At 51.2% G+C, this 19,336-nt stretch overlaps 1 protein-coding gene across 1 annotated transcript; it reads left to right on the top strand.

Moving 5' to 3' along the window:
* Positions 1-3,686: 3,686 nt before the first annotated feature.
* ACTL8 (actin like 8) lies at positions 3,687-6,467 on the top strand. Its single transcript, XM_006103943.3, has 2 exons — positions 3,687-4,037; positions 5,724-6,467. Exons 1-2 carry the CDS (start codon positions 3,687-3,689, stop codon positions 6,465-6,467), a joined length of 1,095 nt encoding a protein of 364 aa, XP_006104005.1.
* Positions 6,468-19,336: the final 12,869 nt, after the last annotated feature.

Below are 19,336 nucleotides of genomic sequence, written 5' to 3'. Positions count from 1 at the left end.
TGAAATCAATCCTTTGTGCCTCATGTCTTTTTTTTCTTAGTCCGCCTAGAGGTTTATCAATTTATCGATCTTCTCCAAGAACCAGCTTTTGGTTTTATTGACTTTTCTCTGTTGGTTTCGTTTCCAGTTTCATTTATTTTGTTCCTTATTATTTTCAGCCTCTGCTTGCTTTGGGTTTAATGTGTTCTTTTTCTACTTTTTTAAGGTGGAAGCTTCGGTTATTGACTTGAAACCTTCTTTTTCTAATACAAACCCTTAATGCTATAAATTCCCTCTGAGCACTGCTTTAGCTGCATCTCACAAATTTTGACAGGTTGAATTTTTATTTTCATTCAGTTTAAATTATTTGCTAATTGTTTTCTTTGAGCCATGCACGACTTGCATTAATTTCTAAATATTTGGGGATTTCCCCAGCTCTCTGCTTTTGATTTCTAGCTTAATTCCTTTAGGTGCAGAGAACATGTTTTATTTGATTTTAATTCTAAATTTGTCTAGATTTGTGTTGTGGCTTATAATGTGGCTTGTTTTGTGAGCATTTCATGTGTTTTGGGAATCAGTGTGTGTTCTGTTGTTTGATGAAGTGTTCTATAAATATCAGTTAGAAAATTGGCAAAGATATGGAATTTCTGAACAACCAGCTTGACTCATCTACCTTTTTCTATTGATTTCTGAAAAATGAATTGAAGCCTATAGGTATGGTGGCCTTCACTATTTCTGCAGAAAGGGTTTTGAATATCTGTTAGATGCATATGTATTTAGGACTGTTCTGTCCTTTTGGTAATTCACCCTTTTATTGTTATTCAATGTCCGCCTTTACTCCCGGTAACTGTCCTTGTCCTGGAATCTACTTTGTCTCATGTAAAGGTAGCTTCTCCAGCTTCCAATGGATCCATTTTGGCATGGGGTATCCTCCCCGCCCCCCTCCCCTTTTACTTCCAACCGCTCTTTATTGTTTTATTTAAAGCGGGTTTCTTCTACCGGTAGACAGCCCGTAGCTAGGTCTTTCTGTTGTTATTCCAGTCCAACAGTCTCTGTCTTCCAGTTGGTGTGTCTTGGGTCATTTTATTTTAATGTGATTGTTGATATGGTTGGATATAGGTCTACTACTGTTGTCTCCCCTATTTCTTCTGTTGTTTCTCTGGTCCATCTTTCCTGCCACGTGTTAGATTATTTGAAGATTGTTTAGTATTTCATTTTAGTTAATCTATTGGATAAACATTGTTCTTCTTTCTGATAATTTTTTTTTTGGATCCAGGATTAGAAGACATACATTGTGTTGGTGGCCAGGCCCTTCACTTTTGAGCCTTCCTTACATTGTTTGTTTTGTGCCTACAGATGTCCGTGGGGAGTAGGGGCCAGTCTGGCAGAGGCTACCGGGGACTTCTGTGTTGCCAAATCCTTTGTCTTCCATCTTAATTTCACAGCACAATCGATTTCTCTCTTCTGTTTTTAAAAACATTTTTGAATGTTTGAATGTGTCTATGTTTCTTTTTCTTTTTTAAAAAACCTTTCTTCTTTTTTCTTTGTTAATCCTCACCTAAGGAAATTTTTGCATTGATTTTTTAGAGAAAGTAAGGGGGTGGGAGACACACACACACACACACACACACACAGAGAGAGAGAGGGAGAGAGAGAGAGAGAGAGAAAGAGAGAGAGAGAGAGTGAGTCAGAGACACACACAGAGAGAAACATTGAGTCTGGCTCCTCTCAGCTTAATGCATCGAGATTTGCTCACGTTACTGGTTCTTGAGTCCTTTTTATTGCTGAGTGTTGTGCCATTGAGTGGAGATTTGCTCATCCGCTCCCCAGCTGAAGCGTTTTAGGTTGTTTCTAGTTTCTGGTGATCAGGAACAAAGCTGCTCTACACATGTACGTAACGATATTTGTGTGGATCTAAGTTTTCATCCAAACTGTTTCCCAGTGGCTGTGCCCCTTCCCACCCCCAGGGTGTGAGGGTTCCAGTCCTGCCACCTCCTCGCCAGCACTTGGCGCAGTCGATCTTGAACTCCAGCCGTTCCCGTAGGTGTGTGCGAGTGTCTCGTCGTGGTTTTGATTTCCATTTTCCCAACAGCTGGTGATGGTGAGCGTCTGTCCTGTGTTTGTCATCACACGTCTTCTTTTCTGAAGTGTGTAAACCTCTTGCCCATTTAAAAAAAGTGGAGTTGTTTTTCTTATCACTGGGTTTTGGGAGTTCTTTGTGTTTTTTGGGCACAAGATCTTTATGAGATACACGATTTGTACATATTTCCTCCTAGTCCATGGCTCATCATTTTCTTCTCTTCACAGTGTCTTTTGAAGAGCAAAGGGCCTCAGATTTGATGAACTCCAATCCATCAACTTGTTCTCTTATATATCCAGCTATTGATGTTACATCTAAGAAAACGTTACCTTCCCTACAGTCATAATGATTTTCTCTGGTTCTTTTTTAAAAAAAGGTTTATAGTTTTAAGTTTACAAATGGTCCGTTTTGACTTAATTATTTATAAGGTGTGAGGTATTCCATTCCTTAAAGTTCTTTTTCTTGCATATAGATATCCAGCTGTTCCCACTCGTGGTTGTAAGACTTTTCTTCCTTCATCTCATTGTGTTAGCACCCTGTCAAAGATCCAAGACCTTGAAGGCGTTGGTGTATAGTGGTGAGCATAGCTGCCTTCCAAAGATCCAAGACCTGTGTGGGCCGGTTTCTCCCCCCATCTGTGTCCCCGATACTGTAGTTTCACAGGAACCCTGGAAATCAGGAAGTGACCACACCTACTTTTTCGGCACAGAGATTATTATTCTCCCACGTTACGTATATGGGGAAACTGGCCACAATCAGAGTTAGATGCCTCACTCACAGCCTCATAAGTTAGCCACTCAGCTCATACTCCAAACCCACATCTTCTCCCGCCTCGCCCAGTGCTCAGAGTCTGATGTGGGTTTAACTCTCAGCTCTGATTTTCTTGGTTGTGTGGCCCTGGGAAAGCAACTGTAACCTCTCTGTGCCTCAGTTTCCCCATCGGTAAAGTGAGTGTAACAGTGGTACCTGCTTTAGAGATTAAATTCAGAACATACGGAATTGCCGATATTTGACCATTTCTGACTGATACAAATGGCAACTTTACCCAGTTCAACCTAATAGGCCAAATGTTCCTCCCAGTACTAGAGAGAGGGCGGGCACTTCAGAGATGGTAGCTAGAGCTGGCGTTGCTGTCACCATTGGCGTTGTCACGGTTACCACGGCTCCTGCTGCTGTTGCGGCTACACCATTGCCGCGGAGGGCGGTGGCCCCTCAGGCTGCTGGTTAGTGTTCTGTGTGTCCTCAAACCAGGCAGCCAACCACCACCAAGCACTCCCTGGGTGACACACTTCTTGCCGACTCTGCAGAGAGTGGAGCGGCAGTGCCCGCCTGGTGTCACTGCCCCGTGTTCTCAGACGGCCCGGGGGTGGGGTGGGGCGGGGGCCTTGTCGGATGATGGGAGTTTGGGATGGGAAGAACCTTCCAGGCGCAGGCGGCAGCTGGCACAAAGGTTTGGACGTGGGAACGGACAGGCTTCGGGGAGCCTGAGGCTTGACGCTGGGTGGAGAGTGGGAAGCGGCCCACGGTGGCCAGAATGGGCTCACAGGGAACTCCACCCTTTCCCTCCGCAGGTGGCCTGCCTTTGCCAAACACCCTTCAGAAGAGCCCTCCCAGCCCTTCCTCGGCCATGACCGAGCAAACCGTCGTCGTCATCGACCACGGGTCTGGCTACATGAAGTCCGGCTTCTCCGGCTGGAACGAGCCGCAGTTGGTCTTACCGAGCATCGTGAACTACAGGCCGTGCAAGGAGAACCCCGGCCCCAGCTCCGCCCGGCGGCGCTTGGGTCTGGGCATCGACCTTCTCCACCCTGACACCTTTAGCTACCCCATCCAGCGGGGCCGTGTCCTCAACTGGGAGGGCGTGGAGCAGATCTGGTCCTTTGTCCTGCAGAAGCATAGGCTGATACACGAGGACACCCCCGTATTGGTCACAGAGTCCCCCCTGAAGGATCCTGTGGAGCGAAAGAAGACCCTGGAGGTAAGGCCTTCTTGGGGCTGCTCTCCCCAGGGAGCGGGGAGCAGCAGCACTTCGTGTTTGGACAGGATTGGCCATCAGGGGCTCTTCTTTCTTCCTTCCTTCCTTCCTTCCTTCCTTCCTTCCTTCCTTCCTTCCTCCCTCCCTCCCTCCCTCCCTCCCTCCCTCCCTCCCTCCCCTCCCTCCCTCCCTCCCTCCCTCTCTCTCTCTTTCTTTCTTGTCTTTCTTTCTTTCTTTCTTTCTTTCTTTCTTTCTTTCTTTCTTTCTTGTCTTTCTTTCTTTCTTTCTTTCTTTCTTTCTTTCTTTCTTTTCTTTCTTTAAAAAAATATATATTATTGATTTTTTACAGAGAGGAAGGGAGAGAGATAGAGAGCTAGAAACTTCGATGAGAGAGAGACATCGATCAGCTGCCTCCTGCACACCTCCCACTGGGGATGTGCCCGGAACCCAGGTACATGCCCTTGACTGGAATCGAACCCGGGACCCCTCAGTCCGCAGGCCGACGCTCTATCCACTGAGCCAAACCGGTTACGGCTCTTCTTTCTTAATCATTTGCCCCACGAGTGTTTTCTGAGATCTCACGTGGGCCCGGCATTAGGCCTCAGGGACTTGTGGGAAGCTCTTTCCACAGAGAGAGACAGGGCAGGAAAAATGCTCTAGAAGGGGCGTGACTGGGAGACACTGGGCATTGGGTCATGTTCACAGATGAGATTCTGGCCCTCGAGGAGCTTACCTTCTGGGGAAGGACTTGACCATGAAGGCATTAACCAAAAACAATTCCAGAGAGTGATCGGTTCTAGAAACAAATTAAAGTGTGGTGAGAGCGGACTGGTGAGGACCAGGGGACCCATTTTGAAGAGGGTAATCAGGGAGGGCTTCTCTGGGGAGGAGGTTTCAACTAGTGAGGCTGGAGCCCAGCGAACGGGGCGGGGGTGGGAGAGTGGCAAGAGGGAGACAGAAAGGTGAGGTTGGCAGGGGCCGGCGCTGGCAGGCTTGGTAGGCTACGGGAAGTGCTTGCATTTTACTTTAAATCCAGGGCTGACAAACTACCGCTGGCGGGCCAAATCTGGCCCAGCATCTGTTTTGATAAATAAAGTTTTACTGGCACATGCCCATGCCCACTCATTTACATATCATCTATGGCTGCTTTTATTACAGCAGCTGAGTTGAGTAGTTGCATCAGAGACTGTGGATCCCATAAAATATTTACGGCTGTAGGTTTGCTAGATAAAATACACGGTACCTAGTTAGATGGGAATCCCAGATAAACAATGAAGGATGCTTCAGTGTGACAAAGTATGCCCCAAATATTGCACACGACATACTTATACTGAATCATTCTTTGTTGTTTATCTGAAATTCAAATTGGACTGGGCAGCCTACATTTTTATTTGCTACATCCGGCAGCCCCTCTGGCCATTTATAGAAGACGCTTGCCAACCCCTGCTCTCAATGGACAGGAAGCTCCTGAGTTTTCAGTGGGGGAGTCACATTACCACAGCGGGAGCTCCAGGGTCCCTGGGCCCGGCGTTCTGGGGGGCAGCCGCCAGCTGCTGGAGGACAGACGTCTGTGTGCTGACTTCATTTTTGAGAGCTGGGCGTAGCCCGGTGCTGCGTAAAACAGAAGTGGGTCCGAGCCCTTCGTTCAAGGAAAATACCGCGTGTGTCTTGTCTCCTCCCCGCTTGCAGATTATGTTTGAGTTACTGGATGTCCCGGCCCTCCTCCTGGCCGACCAGCTGGAGATGTCCCTGTACGCCACGGGCTTCCTGACGGGCATGGTGGTCGATTCCGGCTGCGGCCTGACCCGAGTCCAGCCTTTCCACTTGGGCCGCCCCATATGGCCCACCGGGAAGATGCTGGAGTTCGGCGGCCAGGATCTCTCCGACTATCTCGTCAAGAGCCTCTTCAAGGAAGACAGCAAGATGAACAAGCTGTTTCGGCTGCAAACAGTTGACGCCATTAAGATGACCAAATGCTACGTGCCGCAGAAGCTGGTGGAGGCGCTGGACTACCGCCAGAGCCTGCCCAGTGGCTACGATGATAGTAACACCTACATTCTCCCGGACGGCACCTCCGTGGAGCTGACTCCCATGCAGCGGCTGGCCCCCGAGATGTTCTTCAGCCCGCAGGTGTTCGACCAGGAGAGGCCCAGCATCTCCCAGGCTGTGCTGGATTCCATCAACGCCTGCGACGCCGCCCTGCAGCCCCAGCTCATGTCCCACGTGATCGCCTGTGGGGGGAACACCCTCTACCCGGGCTTCACCCGGCGCCTGTTCCTGGAGTTGGCCCCGCATTATCCCTCCTGCACGGATGCCTCCGTGTGGAGTCATAGCAAGAGAAACTTTAGCGTCTGGCTGGGAGCGTCTGTGGTGGCTCATCTGTCTACTTACAAGTCTGAGTGGATGACCAGGAAGGAGTACGATGAGAAATAGAAGCTGTGGCCTCTTGGCTTTCCCGGGGGGTGGTGGGGGGGGGTGACCTGGCTTTCATCAGATGGGCACTGGTGGATTAATTTCAGTGAAAGGGACTGAGCCGGGGTGGGGTTAGCTGGCATTGGAATTCTGAGCTCATGGGGGATGTTTTAAAGTTCTGGGGTTTTATCTTGTTTCAAAAATGGGATCCAACCCATGGGAGGACAGGGTGTCATCCCGGGAAGGCCCCCAGGGGCAGTTTCTCCAGGGGTGGGCTGTTACTAGGATGGGAGCGGCCAGCTGCCATCTCCATGATAGCCACTTATTGTTCACTGGCGTCTCCCTGGGTTGTCCATTCTTTTAGTTGAGTAGGTTTTAACTGGGGCAAGAGAGAAGTATTTTGTAGTTTGGCGGGAGGGTGAGGCCGGGGAGAGTTGAAGTTTTTAACCCTCCACATTCTGGCCAGGAGGAGTGAGTGCCCTTCCCCCGTGCCCTGGGTCTTGTTTGATAAATGCAAATAAACGACTTGTTTGGAACCAGTCGTAGCTTCTGTGATGAATGGGCGTCATGTGGGCAGTTCGGTAGGGAGACCTAGGGAGTATGAGTCTATGAGAACCAGGGTGGGGCCAGGGCAGCAGTTGGGAGCTCGGGGCCTGTGGACAGTGGTTACTCCTGAGCAGAATGGGCAGGAGCCTGGAGCCTCTTGATCTTCCTCTGCCACGTTCTTTCTCTCCATCCCAGAGGTTCCAATATTATTATTATTTTAAATATATTTTTATTTGTTTCAGAGAGGAAGGGAGAGGGAGAGAGATAGAAGCATCAGTGATGAGAGAGAATCATCGATCAGCTGCCTCTTGCACATCCCACACTGGGGACGGAGCCCGCAACCAGGGCATGTGCCCTGACCGGGGATCGAACTGTGACCTCCTGGTTCATATGTTGATGCTCCACCACTGAGCCACACCATCCAGGTCCAGATGTTCCAGTATTCTGCTAACGCTGAGCTCCCAGGACTGTAATAGCTGACAAACAGTTGAGGATCTACTGTGTGCAGGTACTACGCTAGGCACTGGGGACTTGGAGGTGAAAGAGATGCATGAGGTTTCTGGTTTCAAGGAGATTACCGTATTTTTGAGGATGAAGAGTGAGATAAATCACCTGTCACAGTCATGTGGTCTGGGGGTTGGAGGAATGCCTACTTTTGATGGGGTAGACTAAGATGGAGACCATTGGGGACTGTCAGGGCCTGTCCTCAGCCCCCTTCCTCGGCCTACTATGTAGTTACACTTCCCAGGTCCCTGGCAGTTAGGTAGGGCCATGTGACCATACCGTAAGTGCTGGCCAGTTTATGTATGCCTGACCCTTAAAATAGCCCTCTCAGCCTATGGGATTCAGAGGATCCAGTCGGGGAGGGGACAGTAGAGCTGCAGATGGAAGGAGCCTGCATGACTGGGTGGGACCACATTATAAATCCTCTAGGGCCTCCATTATAAATTCTATAACTCTCCCAATCTACACTGCACTGGGAGATGAGGAAGAGTACTGTGTTCAGCCACTGAGATGTGGGGGTTGCTTGTTAGAGCAGCTGTCTTGCTTACTCTGACTAATACAGAGAAAGGAGCCACAATGTACTATTTGTTTAACAAATATTTTTTCTGGTAAGTGGTGAAAGTGGGGTTCAAATCCAGTCTGGGCCTCAACTGTGTTGTCCGGTTGCTTCTACAAGGGGCGCTTGGATCCAGTGTTGGGAACTGGGATAGAGTAACGTGGGTGGAGGACTGAGGCCCAAGGAACCCTGATGTTGCAGGGACAGGGGGAGGAATTTGGAAGCCAGAGACTAGCTCACCTTGTCTTTGACATGCGAACTAGATTCTCTTGGCCACAAATTTGTCCCCAAACCTGAGCCAGCAGTGGTCCCCAGAAAATCAGTAAGTATATCCTTGGGTAAGAATTTATTTTTAAAAAAGGAAGCAACAGGAGGCACATGGATGTTGGCTGAGCTGACCCACCACACCTGTCCCGTGGTAGAGGAGAGATTTGAACCTAGCTCCACCCATATTTAAGTCCATATTGTCACCTACAGTGCTAGACTCCCTCCCCAGTGTTCTGGACCCTGTTGGGTCTGTTGGCCTGAGAGGCGAAACACGTGATTTTTCTGCACTCTGATGAAAGCTGCTTTTGGGTGGCAAGCAGGTGTTGATATACAGAGCCGTAATCTTTGTGCTCAAGCCGGTTTATTTGTGTGCTCCCGAGCCTTAAACAGCAGAAGCGGGGAAGCACAGAAATGGGTATGAGGGAGCCGAGGGAGCTGGGCAAGGGGTATTTTTTTCCTTATTTAGCTCTGGGCAACTGTCATCAGAACTCTCTTTCTCATTTCATTCTGAATGTAACATTTAACCTTTCAGTCCAAGCATCAAATCTGGCTTCCTGGTGTATAATTACGAACTTTTCTTCCCTTTCTCTCCCTCCTTCCCTACGCTGAAAGCTTTTAAAACTCTCTCACTGGGTATCATCTCTCTCCTTCCACTCTCCAATTAAATTAAAAATAGCAGCTCCATGGGGCTGTGCGGGGCCATCAACCTAAGGCGGAACTTCTGGCACGCCAGGCCTGGCAGCTGCTCAGAGCTGGGGGGAGCTTTTCCTCCACGAGGGGTCTGGGGCTGCCTGCCAGGGTCAGCCAGGTGCAGGGGGGTGGGAGGCAGGGTCTTGGCAGCTGGGGATGGAGGGTTGGGTGGGGCTGACGGGGGGACAAACGGAAGGGCCCTTAGCTAGGCCATTCCCAGTCCTGCCAGTTTCTGTTGCCAAGGTGGGGGCTTGGCACCCTTGTCTTTTGATTTGGGTTGGTTTTGGATGCCCAAGTGCCCCGAGATAACTCTGGTAGAAGCGTTAGGTTCTCCTGATGCAGAGAACAAAGTCAACGTTAACACTACAAGCCTCCTGGCTCTAGAAGAGACTTTCGTTGCCTCTCCCACCATTAGGTCCCCTTTCCTTAGAGAGGCAGATGGTGAAATGGAAAGGGCTGGGACTGAAGCAGGTTGTCTGGATAAGCATGCTTGCTGTGCTGCTTTCTGGCTCTGTTGCCTTGGGGGAGGCTACTTAACCTCCTGTGCCTCAGTTTTCTCATCTGTAAAATGGGCCTAACAAAGATGCCCACCTCATGGTGGGTTTGATGATTACCATATGGCTTTGGTGAGCTAACATATATAAAACACTTAGCAAGTGCCGGATACCTAAGGGTTCGCTATTATTATTTCTGCATACATCAGCCTCCGTTGAACAAGTTCTGTTTATTTTTACCTGCTCACATGAAGATAGGTACTAGTGATTCAAAATGAATAAAACATCATAAAGTGCTAGCTTACTGTCCAGGACGAAGCACTGCAGGGCAATTTCTTTTCTTGTCTGAGTGATGGGGCCAAAGCACATTCTGTATGCAGAGCTAGCCCAGGGATGGAGAGTGACTGGCTACAGGAGAGGTGGTCAGCCAGGGGTCTTCCTTAGGAAATGATCCCTGAATGACCCAGGCCAGAGCACCAGGACTTCGCACATGCTGTTCCTTTTCTTTGAAATGCTTGTCCTTGCCACCAGCCCCACAGCTGCTTTTAACAACCCAGTATGGGAGTGTTAAATAGATGGGACATTTAGAATGGCTGGAGAGTGAGGGCAGTAGGGAGAGAGGACAGATGGAGGTGGAGGTAAGTAGGGCAAGTTCTGTAAGGACATTGAGTGTCATGCCAAGAAGTGAAGACTTTATCCTGAAGGTGATGGCGAGGCCTCTTGGAATTGTAAGGACAGTCATGACATCACTTGAAGAATTGGAACTCTGGGCGTAGCTTGGAGAACGGCCCAGAGAGGGACCAGGCCAGAGCAATAACATAAATCATGGAAACATGCATTCCATTAGACTCCAGGTTAAACATTCTGCATTGCCCGGGACCTTGTGCCTCTCTGATGCCTTAGACTGGAGATTTGGTGTTGGTGATACTGGGGGTTGTGGTGGGTTTGAGAGAAAAACAGCTTCCTTTCTATCATCTAGCAGCTGTCTAGCAGTTTTAGATCACTTGGCCTGGGTGGTGGCAGGAGAGGAAGCTGGGAATGTGGGACTTGGGGAGAGGGGTGGCCAAGTGAGAGAGTGAAATGACTTGGTGGCGAGGGCAAGTCATGTGCTGCCCCGGCTGGGAGTCTGAGCTCTTCCTTTCAGCACTGCAAATCCCGGACAGCTCCCGGGCTTCTCACTTCCTTCAGCCCCAAGCATGACCACCTGTCCCAGGAAGCCCATCCTGCCGAGAAAGGAGGAGCCATGGCTGACAGGAAAGAGTTCTGGTGTCAGAATCAGACACCTGGGGGCTTGGACTCTGCTCCCCACTTGGCATGCTGTGTTGCATGGGGCAAAGAACCGCCCCTTTCTGGTTCTCTGGCCTCATCTGCAAAGTGTTAATTAATCGTATCAACCTCCCATGGCTGATATGGGGCTTAAAAAGTCACTTATCCATGCAATGAATATTATTAGGCCCCTACTCTGTGCTGAGCCCTTTTCTAGGCTCTGTTACATTGAAGCATGTTTATAAAGTTGCTTAGCACCGTGTCTGCCACATAGTAGGTGCTCAATAAGGGTTAATATTCTCCCGGAGCCACTCTTTTGCAACAAGCCAGGATTAAAGACTCGAGCAATCAACCACACAGAGACTCACAAAGCACAGCCCCAAAGCTTCCACATGCTGCTGCAAAGATTCCTTTTCATCCTGCTCTTTTGATGAACTTTTCCACTAAGGTCTCAGCCTCTTGCTATACGGGCGCTCTCAGGGGTCTTTGGTGTTTTAAAATGGCCCTAAAATCAGAGTGTGAGAGGTGGGTCTGACACTTTAATTAAGATAGAGTTCACTGGACTTGCCCACATTCAAGCCACTTCTCCTGATGTTCCAGAGAAAGACCGAAGCTGGACCCAGGAAGGATGACCTTGGGGGAAGACAGACTCATTAGACAAGCGTTCCTGAATCCTGCTGGGGGTGCGGTGCTGCCCGGGACTCAGAGGACAGACCCGAGTCCTGCTGCCCACATTCGATGAGGAATGGACTTGACCCCAGGGAGGTAGAGAGACAGCCTGGCCACCTCCCGTGTATTGTGGGCTCATCATCTTCGTCCAGATCTCTGGGCCAGCAACCCAGGTTTCTGGAGGGCCCCAGGGAGCCCTGTGCACTGTTCCCGCTGGAGACATTCATCAGGGGGCGGGGGTTGGCTGTAATCCGTGCTTAATTTCTCCAGGGCCTCCATTATAAATTCTATAACTCTCCCAGTCAAAACATGACTAATTCCGAGGATGGCTGCCCCCACCTGAGAGTAGAAAGCCCTGTGCATTTTTTGCTGCCTTTTATCACCACTAATAAAGGCTTGGCAGTTGGAATTGAGCTGCCGTGGGTGGTTTTTTTGGGCATGTGGATTTCTCCCCTTCCCCCGACAGGCTTGCCATAGAATAAATGCTTGCTTGCTGCGCTGGTTTTCTACCAGATTTGTAATATTCCCGGCCCGAAAAGCCATGGGTTTGGGGGAAGTTTGCAGGGAAGGGGCCACAGAATTCAGGGTTAATTGGGCCTTTGATGATTCTGACAAGGGCGGGACGCTGTGTGACTTATGAGGGAAAGAATGGGTTCGTTGAAAATAAGTAGAGCAAAATTGCAGGTGCGATGTTTAGCCTGCTGACGGGAGTGGGATTCAGGGAGCGTTCCCTCACCCGGCCAGTGTAACTGTTGTTGGGAGAGTGGGCAGTGCAGGCAATGAATCTATGTGTTAATCGCTACTCCCCCCACCCCACTAGCTGTGCAACCCTAGGCCATTTACTTAGCCTTTCTGAGCCTCAGTTTCCCCAGCAAAATGGTGCTGAGAAGCCTTCAGCCTGTCAGCACTGGGTTTTGTGAGAGTGTGCACTTAGCAAAGGGCCTGGCCCTTCAGGAGGCCCTCCAAGGCTGGGGGGTGGGTAGAAATCCCCTATGGTCTCATCATTTTATCTACCACCTTAGTCATTACATATTCATTAAAAATGTTCCCCGAGGGCCTCGCTAAAAGTATTAGTCTATTGTCTTTGGAATAAACAAGCAATTTGGCTTTCATCTCTAAAAATAGTGCCTGTTTCCAAACGCCTGGGCCTCCACCTGGAGTTAAGGAGGTCTCACTCCAGGTAAGAATGGGGGTCCTGTGGTGGCTGTGCCGTGGGGAGTCAGTGGGGGACATGGGTGAAGGGGGTGGGTGGGAGGGCTGGGCCTGCCTCAGAGGAGAAGGGGGGTGGTGGCGGCAGTAGGTCTGCATGAGGAACCTGGGAGGGACTGTCCGGGGATGGGACCTGGTCAGCAAGGAATTGTAGGGGCTGAAGGAACAGTTATGGAGACCCGAGTTCCAGTCTCTTTCTAGCTGTGTGGCCGCAGGATGATTATGTAGTATCTCCGAGCTTCAAACTCCTCATCTGTAAAATGGGACTGTTGCTAGTACCTGTCTCATGGTGTGTAGGGGGTTACCCAGAATGCTTAGCACAGTTCCCAGCACTTAATCGATGCCCAATGAAAGTTGGCTGCTATTATTGTTGTGATTGCGATAATTATTATTAATCTTTTCCGCTGGCCTGTTGTGGGGATTGTTGGCATTAACAGCCACAGTTGCTCTGGGGCTACTGGCCTCGTTGGAGGCTGAGTTTGCTGTGGTGTAGAAGGATTTTGCCAGGCGCCAATGGACCCTGGGGAAGGCCGATGCCCTAAGAGTTGCCCAGCACATCTCCGACCAGGCTCAGCAGAGCTGGCCTCTTTTCTCTGGCACCCACCTGCCCTGAGGTGGTTAACAGTTTCAATGTGGAAAGAAATTCCCTTCTTCTAGTTTCCAATTGATTAGAGTCAAAAGAGAGGATGATGCCTGGCCAGCGTGGCTCAGTGGTTGAGCATCAACCTATGAATCAGGAAGTCATGGTTTGATTCCTGGTCAGGTTGTTTGATCCCCAGTGGAGGAGGGGGGGCGTGCAGGAGGCAGCAGATCAATGATTCTCATCACTGATGTTTCTGTCTCTTTCTCCCTCTCCCTTCCTCTCTGAAATCAATAAAATATATATTAAAAGAGAGAGAGGATGTCAATGTCAGCCAAGAATGCCTCTCAACAAAACTGTTGACCTGGTGGCCAAGACCTTGAAAGTCAGATTCACCTTGGATAAGCCGGAGTGGCAATAAATAATCCTCCTCCTGTCTCTGGCTTCAAAATATATACAGCAATAGCCACGTCTCACCCACTGTCCAGCTACCACTGCAGACCGTCAGCTCTCACCTGGGTTCCTGCAAGGAACTCCCACCTGCCCGCAGGCTTCCAGCTTTGCCTCCCATGCAATTTATTCTCAGTGCCCGTGCTGGCCCGTTAAAGGTGAGGTCACATGACACGTTGCTTAGAAAGGCCCCTCATCTCACTCAGAGTAAAAGCTGAAGTCCCCAGTGTGTCCTATAAGGCCCTGCTCGGGGCTCCTGCCACACTCTCACCTCTCCTCTCCCTCCTTCACCGCCCTCCCGTCCCTCTGGCCTCCCAGGGGTCCCCCATGGTACCAGGTGTGCTCGCATCCAGACCTTTTCCCTTGCTGTTCCCTCTGCCCGGAGCACCTTCCCCAGACCTCTGCTGGCTCACTCCCTTGATTCTTTGACTCTGCTCAAGTGCCACCTACTAGAGGGGACCTCCCCGACCCCACACCCCACGTTAAAAATGAACAGCCCACACCTCCTCTCTTCCCTCTCCCTGCTTCACTTTTTAAAATACCAGCTTGTCTCTCCACTGGGATGGAAGCTCCATGAAGACAAGACTGTGTTGTTCACTGCTGGGTCCCCGGTGCCTAGAACGATGCCAGCACACAGTGCCTGCTCCATCAGTGTTTGTTGAATGAATGAAGGATTGAATCTTCCTTCTGGGAGCACCGTAATTTACAGAGATGGGCCAGCCAGCGCTCCCTTCTCTCCTGATGACCGAGCAGAAGTGTATGGCTCAGGCAGCCGGCAGGACGCCTGTAGATGAGCTGCCTGCAGAAGTTTCTGGCATTGAGTGAGTGCATTGGCATGGCCTTGTGAGCGCATTGATCGAACTGGCTTTCTTGGAGAGTTGAGAGCCTCTCACCGGCAGGATTATGTATTAGGGAGCTGCCTGGTAGAACTGCCTGCCGTGGGCAGATGGGCCTGATTAGAGAGATAACGCAGAAGGCCAGAGAGGTGACAGAGCACACTCAAGGTCTCCCACCAATCAGTAGCAGAACGAAGTCTGAAATGGGTCCCCTTATTTGACAACCCTTGCTTCCATTTATTGAGCATCTACTATGTGTGGGGCAGTGGAGATTCACAGATGAATGGCTCCTGTCCACGAGGGGCTCACCGTCAATCTTCCATCTCAGATCCCATTTTTTAAGGCTCACACCCTTCCTCCCAAATGCTGGAATGTTCCAAACACAACCTCCGTCTAAATGCCTCCACCACCTTCCTCCTCCTCACGTGCCTCCTACTGGTCCATCTCTCTCCCTTCCTCTTCAGTCTGGCTCCAAACACCATCCCCGGCCCAGCTCAATCTCATTAGGTCCCAAATCTGGGCTCACCGTGAGCCTCGGTGCTCTCATTCATCAGTGAGGATGGGGAGACAATCACTCCGCCATCACTGGGGAGACAATGAGCGGTGCCTATCACAGCGCCGGCCTGTTGGAAACACCAGTGCAACGCTTGCAGAGAGGCAGTAAAGGCATGTCCTCTGGGGTCAGGGAGCCCGGGTTCGAATCCTGACTGTCGCCCTCCAGCACTGCGACCTGGGACAGGCCACTTGATCTTTCTCTGCCTCATGTGCAAACTGGAGCTAAGTCTGCCTGATGGGGCTGTGGGAAGCCCAAAGCACGTGTGCCTTCTTGGAATAAACATGTTGTCTCACTTTTTCTATTTATAGTTTTAAAAAGGGTGCAGCCCGGCCAGTTTGGCTCAGTGATTGAGCATCGATCTATGAACCAGGAAGTCAGGCTTTGATTCCTGGTCAGGCACATGCCCGGATTACAGGCTGGATCCCCACTTCTCTCTCATAATTGATGTTTCTCTCTCTCCCTCTCCCTTCCTGTCTGAAATCAATACAAATATATTAAGAAAAGAATAAAGGGTAGAATGCCGTGGAAGGGAATAGAGAGGCAACGTCTCTTCCGGCTCCCTCATTGACAGATGGGGAAACTGAGGCCAGAGAGGCGGAGCAGAGGCGCGGGTTGCTGACTCCTGGGCCTGCCTCTCTCCTCAGTGCCCCTGTCACCCTGCCTCTTCTGCCCCCCAGGCCGAGTGGCACAGCAGAGGCTCTGTGACGGCATCTGGCCCGCCTCCTGTGGCGCTCCTGTCGCTGACACGCCATTGTGATCTTCACGCGGGAGGAGAGTCAGACTCCGGTTCCACGAAGCCCCGTTCTTTCCCCCCAAATGAGAAAAAATGCCTGTGATACGCCTTGTGCCGCAACCACCCCTAATCTGCAAACCCTGTAATTCTCTGAAAGAGAGGAGAGGGGGAAATGCCTACGCAGTCTGGCCGACTCCCGGGCCAAGATTTAGTGACGGGAGCGGTAGCGAGGTCTCGCATTACTGAGCCTTCATTACTTTTACAAAATATGTTCCGGTGGTTCACCCGCAGCTGTAAAGCGCCGTCGTAAATAATTAAACTCCACTTGTCAAGGGGACCGAGAGGGGACTGGTGAGAGCACAACACCGTGCAGGGAGCCCTGGGCTGGGAGATGGGGGTCTGGGGCCCCAGGGGCTTCTAACCTCTGTGACCTTGGCCTGCCACTTCCCCTCCCTGGGCCTCAGCTTCCCCAGGTGCAGAGGAGGAGGTAGGAGCAGCTGGTCTCCAAGGTCCCCACCAGCTCTCAGCCTGCAATGAGCTCCTGTGAGCGTGCGTTTTGGGGAGGACGGTTCTAGGCCTCCCCATATTCCTTCCTTCTATGCCGCCTTCCACATACCCAGGTTCCAAGCGCTCTGTCATACCCTGGGGACACGGAAGGGCACACAGCACAGGCAGCCTCAGCTCTAGACCCTCACAGTTCAGGGGAGAAAACCACCAGGAAACTGCGCAGGACACTAGGGAAGCCCAGGGCCCTGTGGCAGCTGCTGGTCCGGGAAGGCTTCTTGGAGGAGGTGCTGTTGGGCCTACTTTGGGAGGAAGGGTAGGGGTTAGACAAGGCCGGGCATTAAGGCAGAAGAAACGGCCTGTGCCAAGGTGTAGAGAAGAGCCCAGAGTTAGAAGGCTGGCTGGCAGTTCCATCAAGAATGGAAGGTGAGCCTGGCCAGCATGGCTCAGTGGTTGAGCATTGACCTATGAACCTGGAGGTCATGGTTTGAACCCAGGTCAGGGCACATGCCCGGGTTGCGGGCTCAATCCCCAGTGTGGGGTGTGCAGGAGGCAGCCGATCAATGATCCTCTCTCATCACTGATGTTTCTATCTCTCCCCCCCTCTCTCCCTTCCTCTCTGAAATCAATAAAAATATATGTTTTTTTTTTTAAAGAATGGGAAGTGACCCAGGAGGTGGGTGGGTGATCGGAGTGGATCTGGGGCCCTGAGTGCCTGGCTGAGGAGTGTGCCTTCGTCTCCAGGTGATGGAGCTCCCACGGTTCTGTGCCTCAGCCTGTGGCATCCAACCTGGGCAAAGAGGTGTGGAGTTTAGGAACGTTCGCCCTTGCCCTGGCCCGCTACGCCCCTTAGTCTTCCTTCCTGGAACTTGGTAGAGTGTCTGAGTCAAACACCACAGACTGGGGGGCTCAGGCAACACCCCTTTATTCTCTCACAGCTCTGGAGGCTAGAAGTCCAAGATCAAGGTGTTAGCAGGTGGCTTTCCTCTGAGGCCTTCTCCCTGTCCTCACCTGGTCCTTCCTCTGTGCCTGCCCCCTGGTGTCTCTGTGTGTCCTAATCTCCTCTTCTTATAAGGACACCAGCAGATTGGATTAGGCCCCTCCCCCCACCCCAGGACCTCGTGTTAGCTTAGTCCCCCCACCCGCAGGTCCCTTGGCTCCTCATGGTGTTCTCCACCTTGGTCGTTCGTCTCTAGCTGCTTTGTAATGATTAGGTTCGATCAAATGATTGAATTGATACCCCTCCCCAGGGAACTGATCTTTAGGCCACGTCACAAGGGACATTCCCTTTCGCTTAGACCACATTCCATTTGCTAAGACTATGATCTCTCCCCTCCGGACTTTCCCAGAATCCAGACCCACCCAGAGAGCTTCCCACTGAGAAAGGCCCACTCAAAGGCCTTTAAAACCTGACTCCTCACCCCTGGGTCCTGAGGCCATTTCGGAGCTGAGCCCATCTGGGTTGCAGATGATCTCATAGGTTCAGAATTCCTCACCACTTTGGCCTCGTAAGCTCCTCCTTGGCAACCCTCACAGTGATGAGGTCTCGAGTCACTGTTGTGCCCCCACTGCCCAAGCTCCCAGGGAACGCATATCTAGCTCTCCAAGTGGTCTTGCTGCTAACCCCCTCCCTGGGCTTGAGGGAAGGGCAGGCAGCCCCCCCCCCTTCTCTCTTGGTAGAAGGGTCTCAGAATTCCATCAGCCCCCCAAACCCCCCGCCCCAATCTCCCTTCTTCATCTCCAGCCCTCTCTCGGTCTTTCTAACCCCTTTTAGCGTGATAAGCTAAAGCTGTGGTTCTCCACCTTCCTAATGCCTCGACCCTTTAATACAGTTCCTCGTGTTGTGGTGACCCCAATTTCATTGTTACAAATTGAACATAATTAAAGCATAGTGATTAATCACAAAAACAATATGTAATTATATATGTGTTTTCTGATGGTCTTAGGTGACCCCTGTGAAAGGGTCGTTCGACCCCCAAAGGGGTCTCGACCCACAGGTTGAGAACCGCTGAGCTAAGGGCTATAATCCTCATCACCTCTTTTGCAAATCCTGTTGGGGCGGGGGGTCTCACACCCCACCTTGGCATACAGACGAGGTTGGAATCTATTGTCTTTGAGCCTCATCCAAAATCGAGACCAAAATTGTTCCATTTTAACATCCAGTTACTCAACCATACCTCAAGCAGCCCCACCTCAGGACCTTTGCACATGCTGCTCCCGCTTCTTCTGACTAAATACATGTCCCCAGATTCCCGCTTACCTGAGGCCTCGGATATTGACCTCAGCGATGTCACCTTGTCATGTACTTCCCACCCCCCAGCTAGTTGTACTATCAAATCATCCTGCTCTTTCCCCCTCTATAGACGACCTACCAAGACCTGAGGGGACGTTCGTTTGCTTGTTTATCGTCTGTCTCCACCCCCACACTCCTCCACTGACCTTAGCACATCAGCTCCTCTACTAGGTCTGCTTTGTTCACTGTTACCCAGGGACAGGGTGCTTGGCACAGAGCTGATCCTTGGTAAGAATGCCTTGGCTGACCTTCCCAGGCCCTCTGACCAATCAGTGCAAAGGGGCCCACCGTGGAGCTTGTAGGATTAGATCGAGGCATTGGGACAAGGTGTGCCACTCACTGGTCAGAGCGGCATGAGCCACCTTCTCGGCTTCCCCTGGGTCCTCTGCTACACTGAGGAGTTGAGTGTGGAACCCAGATGTTCCGACCCCAACTGGGAACTTGAGGGCCAGGGGAGGTGGCTGTGAATGTCGAAGCAGGAAGAAGCAGGGTGGTGACTTGGGCAGGTGCCAGTGAATTGCTGACCACTCTCCTGCCCAGGTAGAGACCACACAGGGTTCCTGAGATTGCCTAGGAGTGAGAGGAGACTCAGGTGTAAAGGGGGGAGGTGGTCATGCGGGGGCGGGGGGGGGAGGCGGAAGAAGTGGAGCCTCACCCAGGGAGAACCAGCTGCCTCTGTAGGCTGGGCTACAGGGGAGGCTGATCAGACCAGAGATGGGATAGCAGGGAGGGAGGTG

Source organism: Myotis lucifugus, unplaced genomic scaffold, assembly GCF_000147115.1.
Source record: "Myotis lucifugus unplaced genomic scaffold, Myoluc2.0 scaffold_523, whole genome shotgun sequence".
Lineage (NCBI taxonomy): Eukaryota > Metazoa > Chordata > Mammalia > Chiroptera > Vespertilionidae > Myotis > Myotis lucifugus.
Note: the sequence above shows the minus strand (reverse complement) of the source record. Positions and strands in the feature narration are given on the sequence as shown.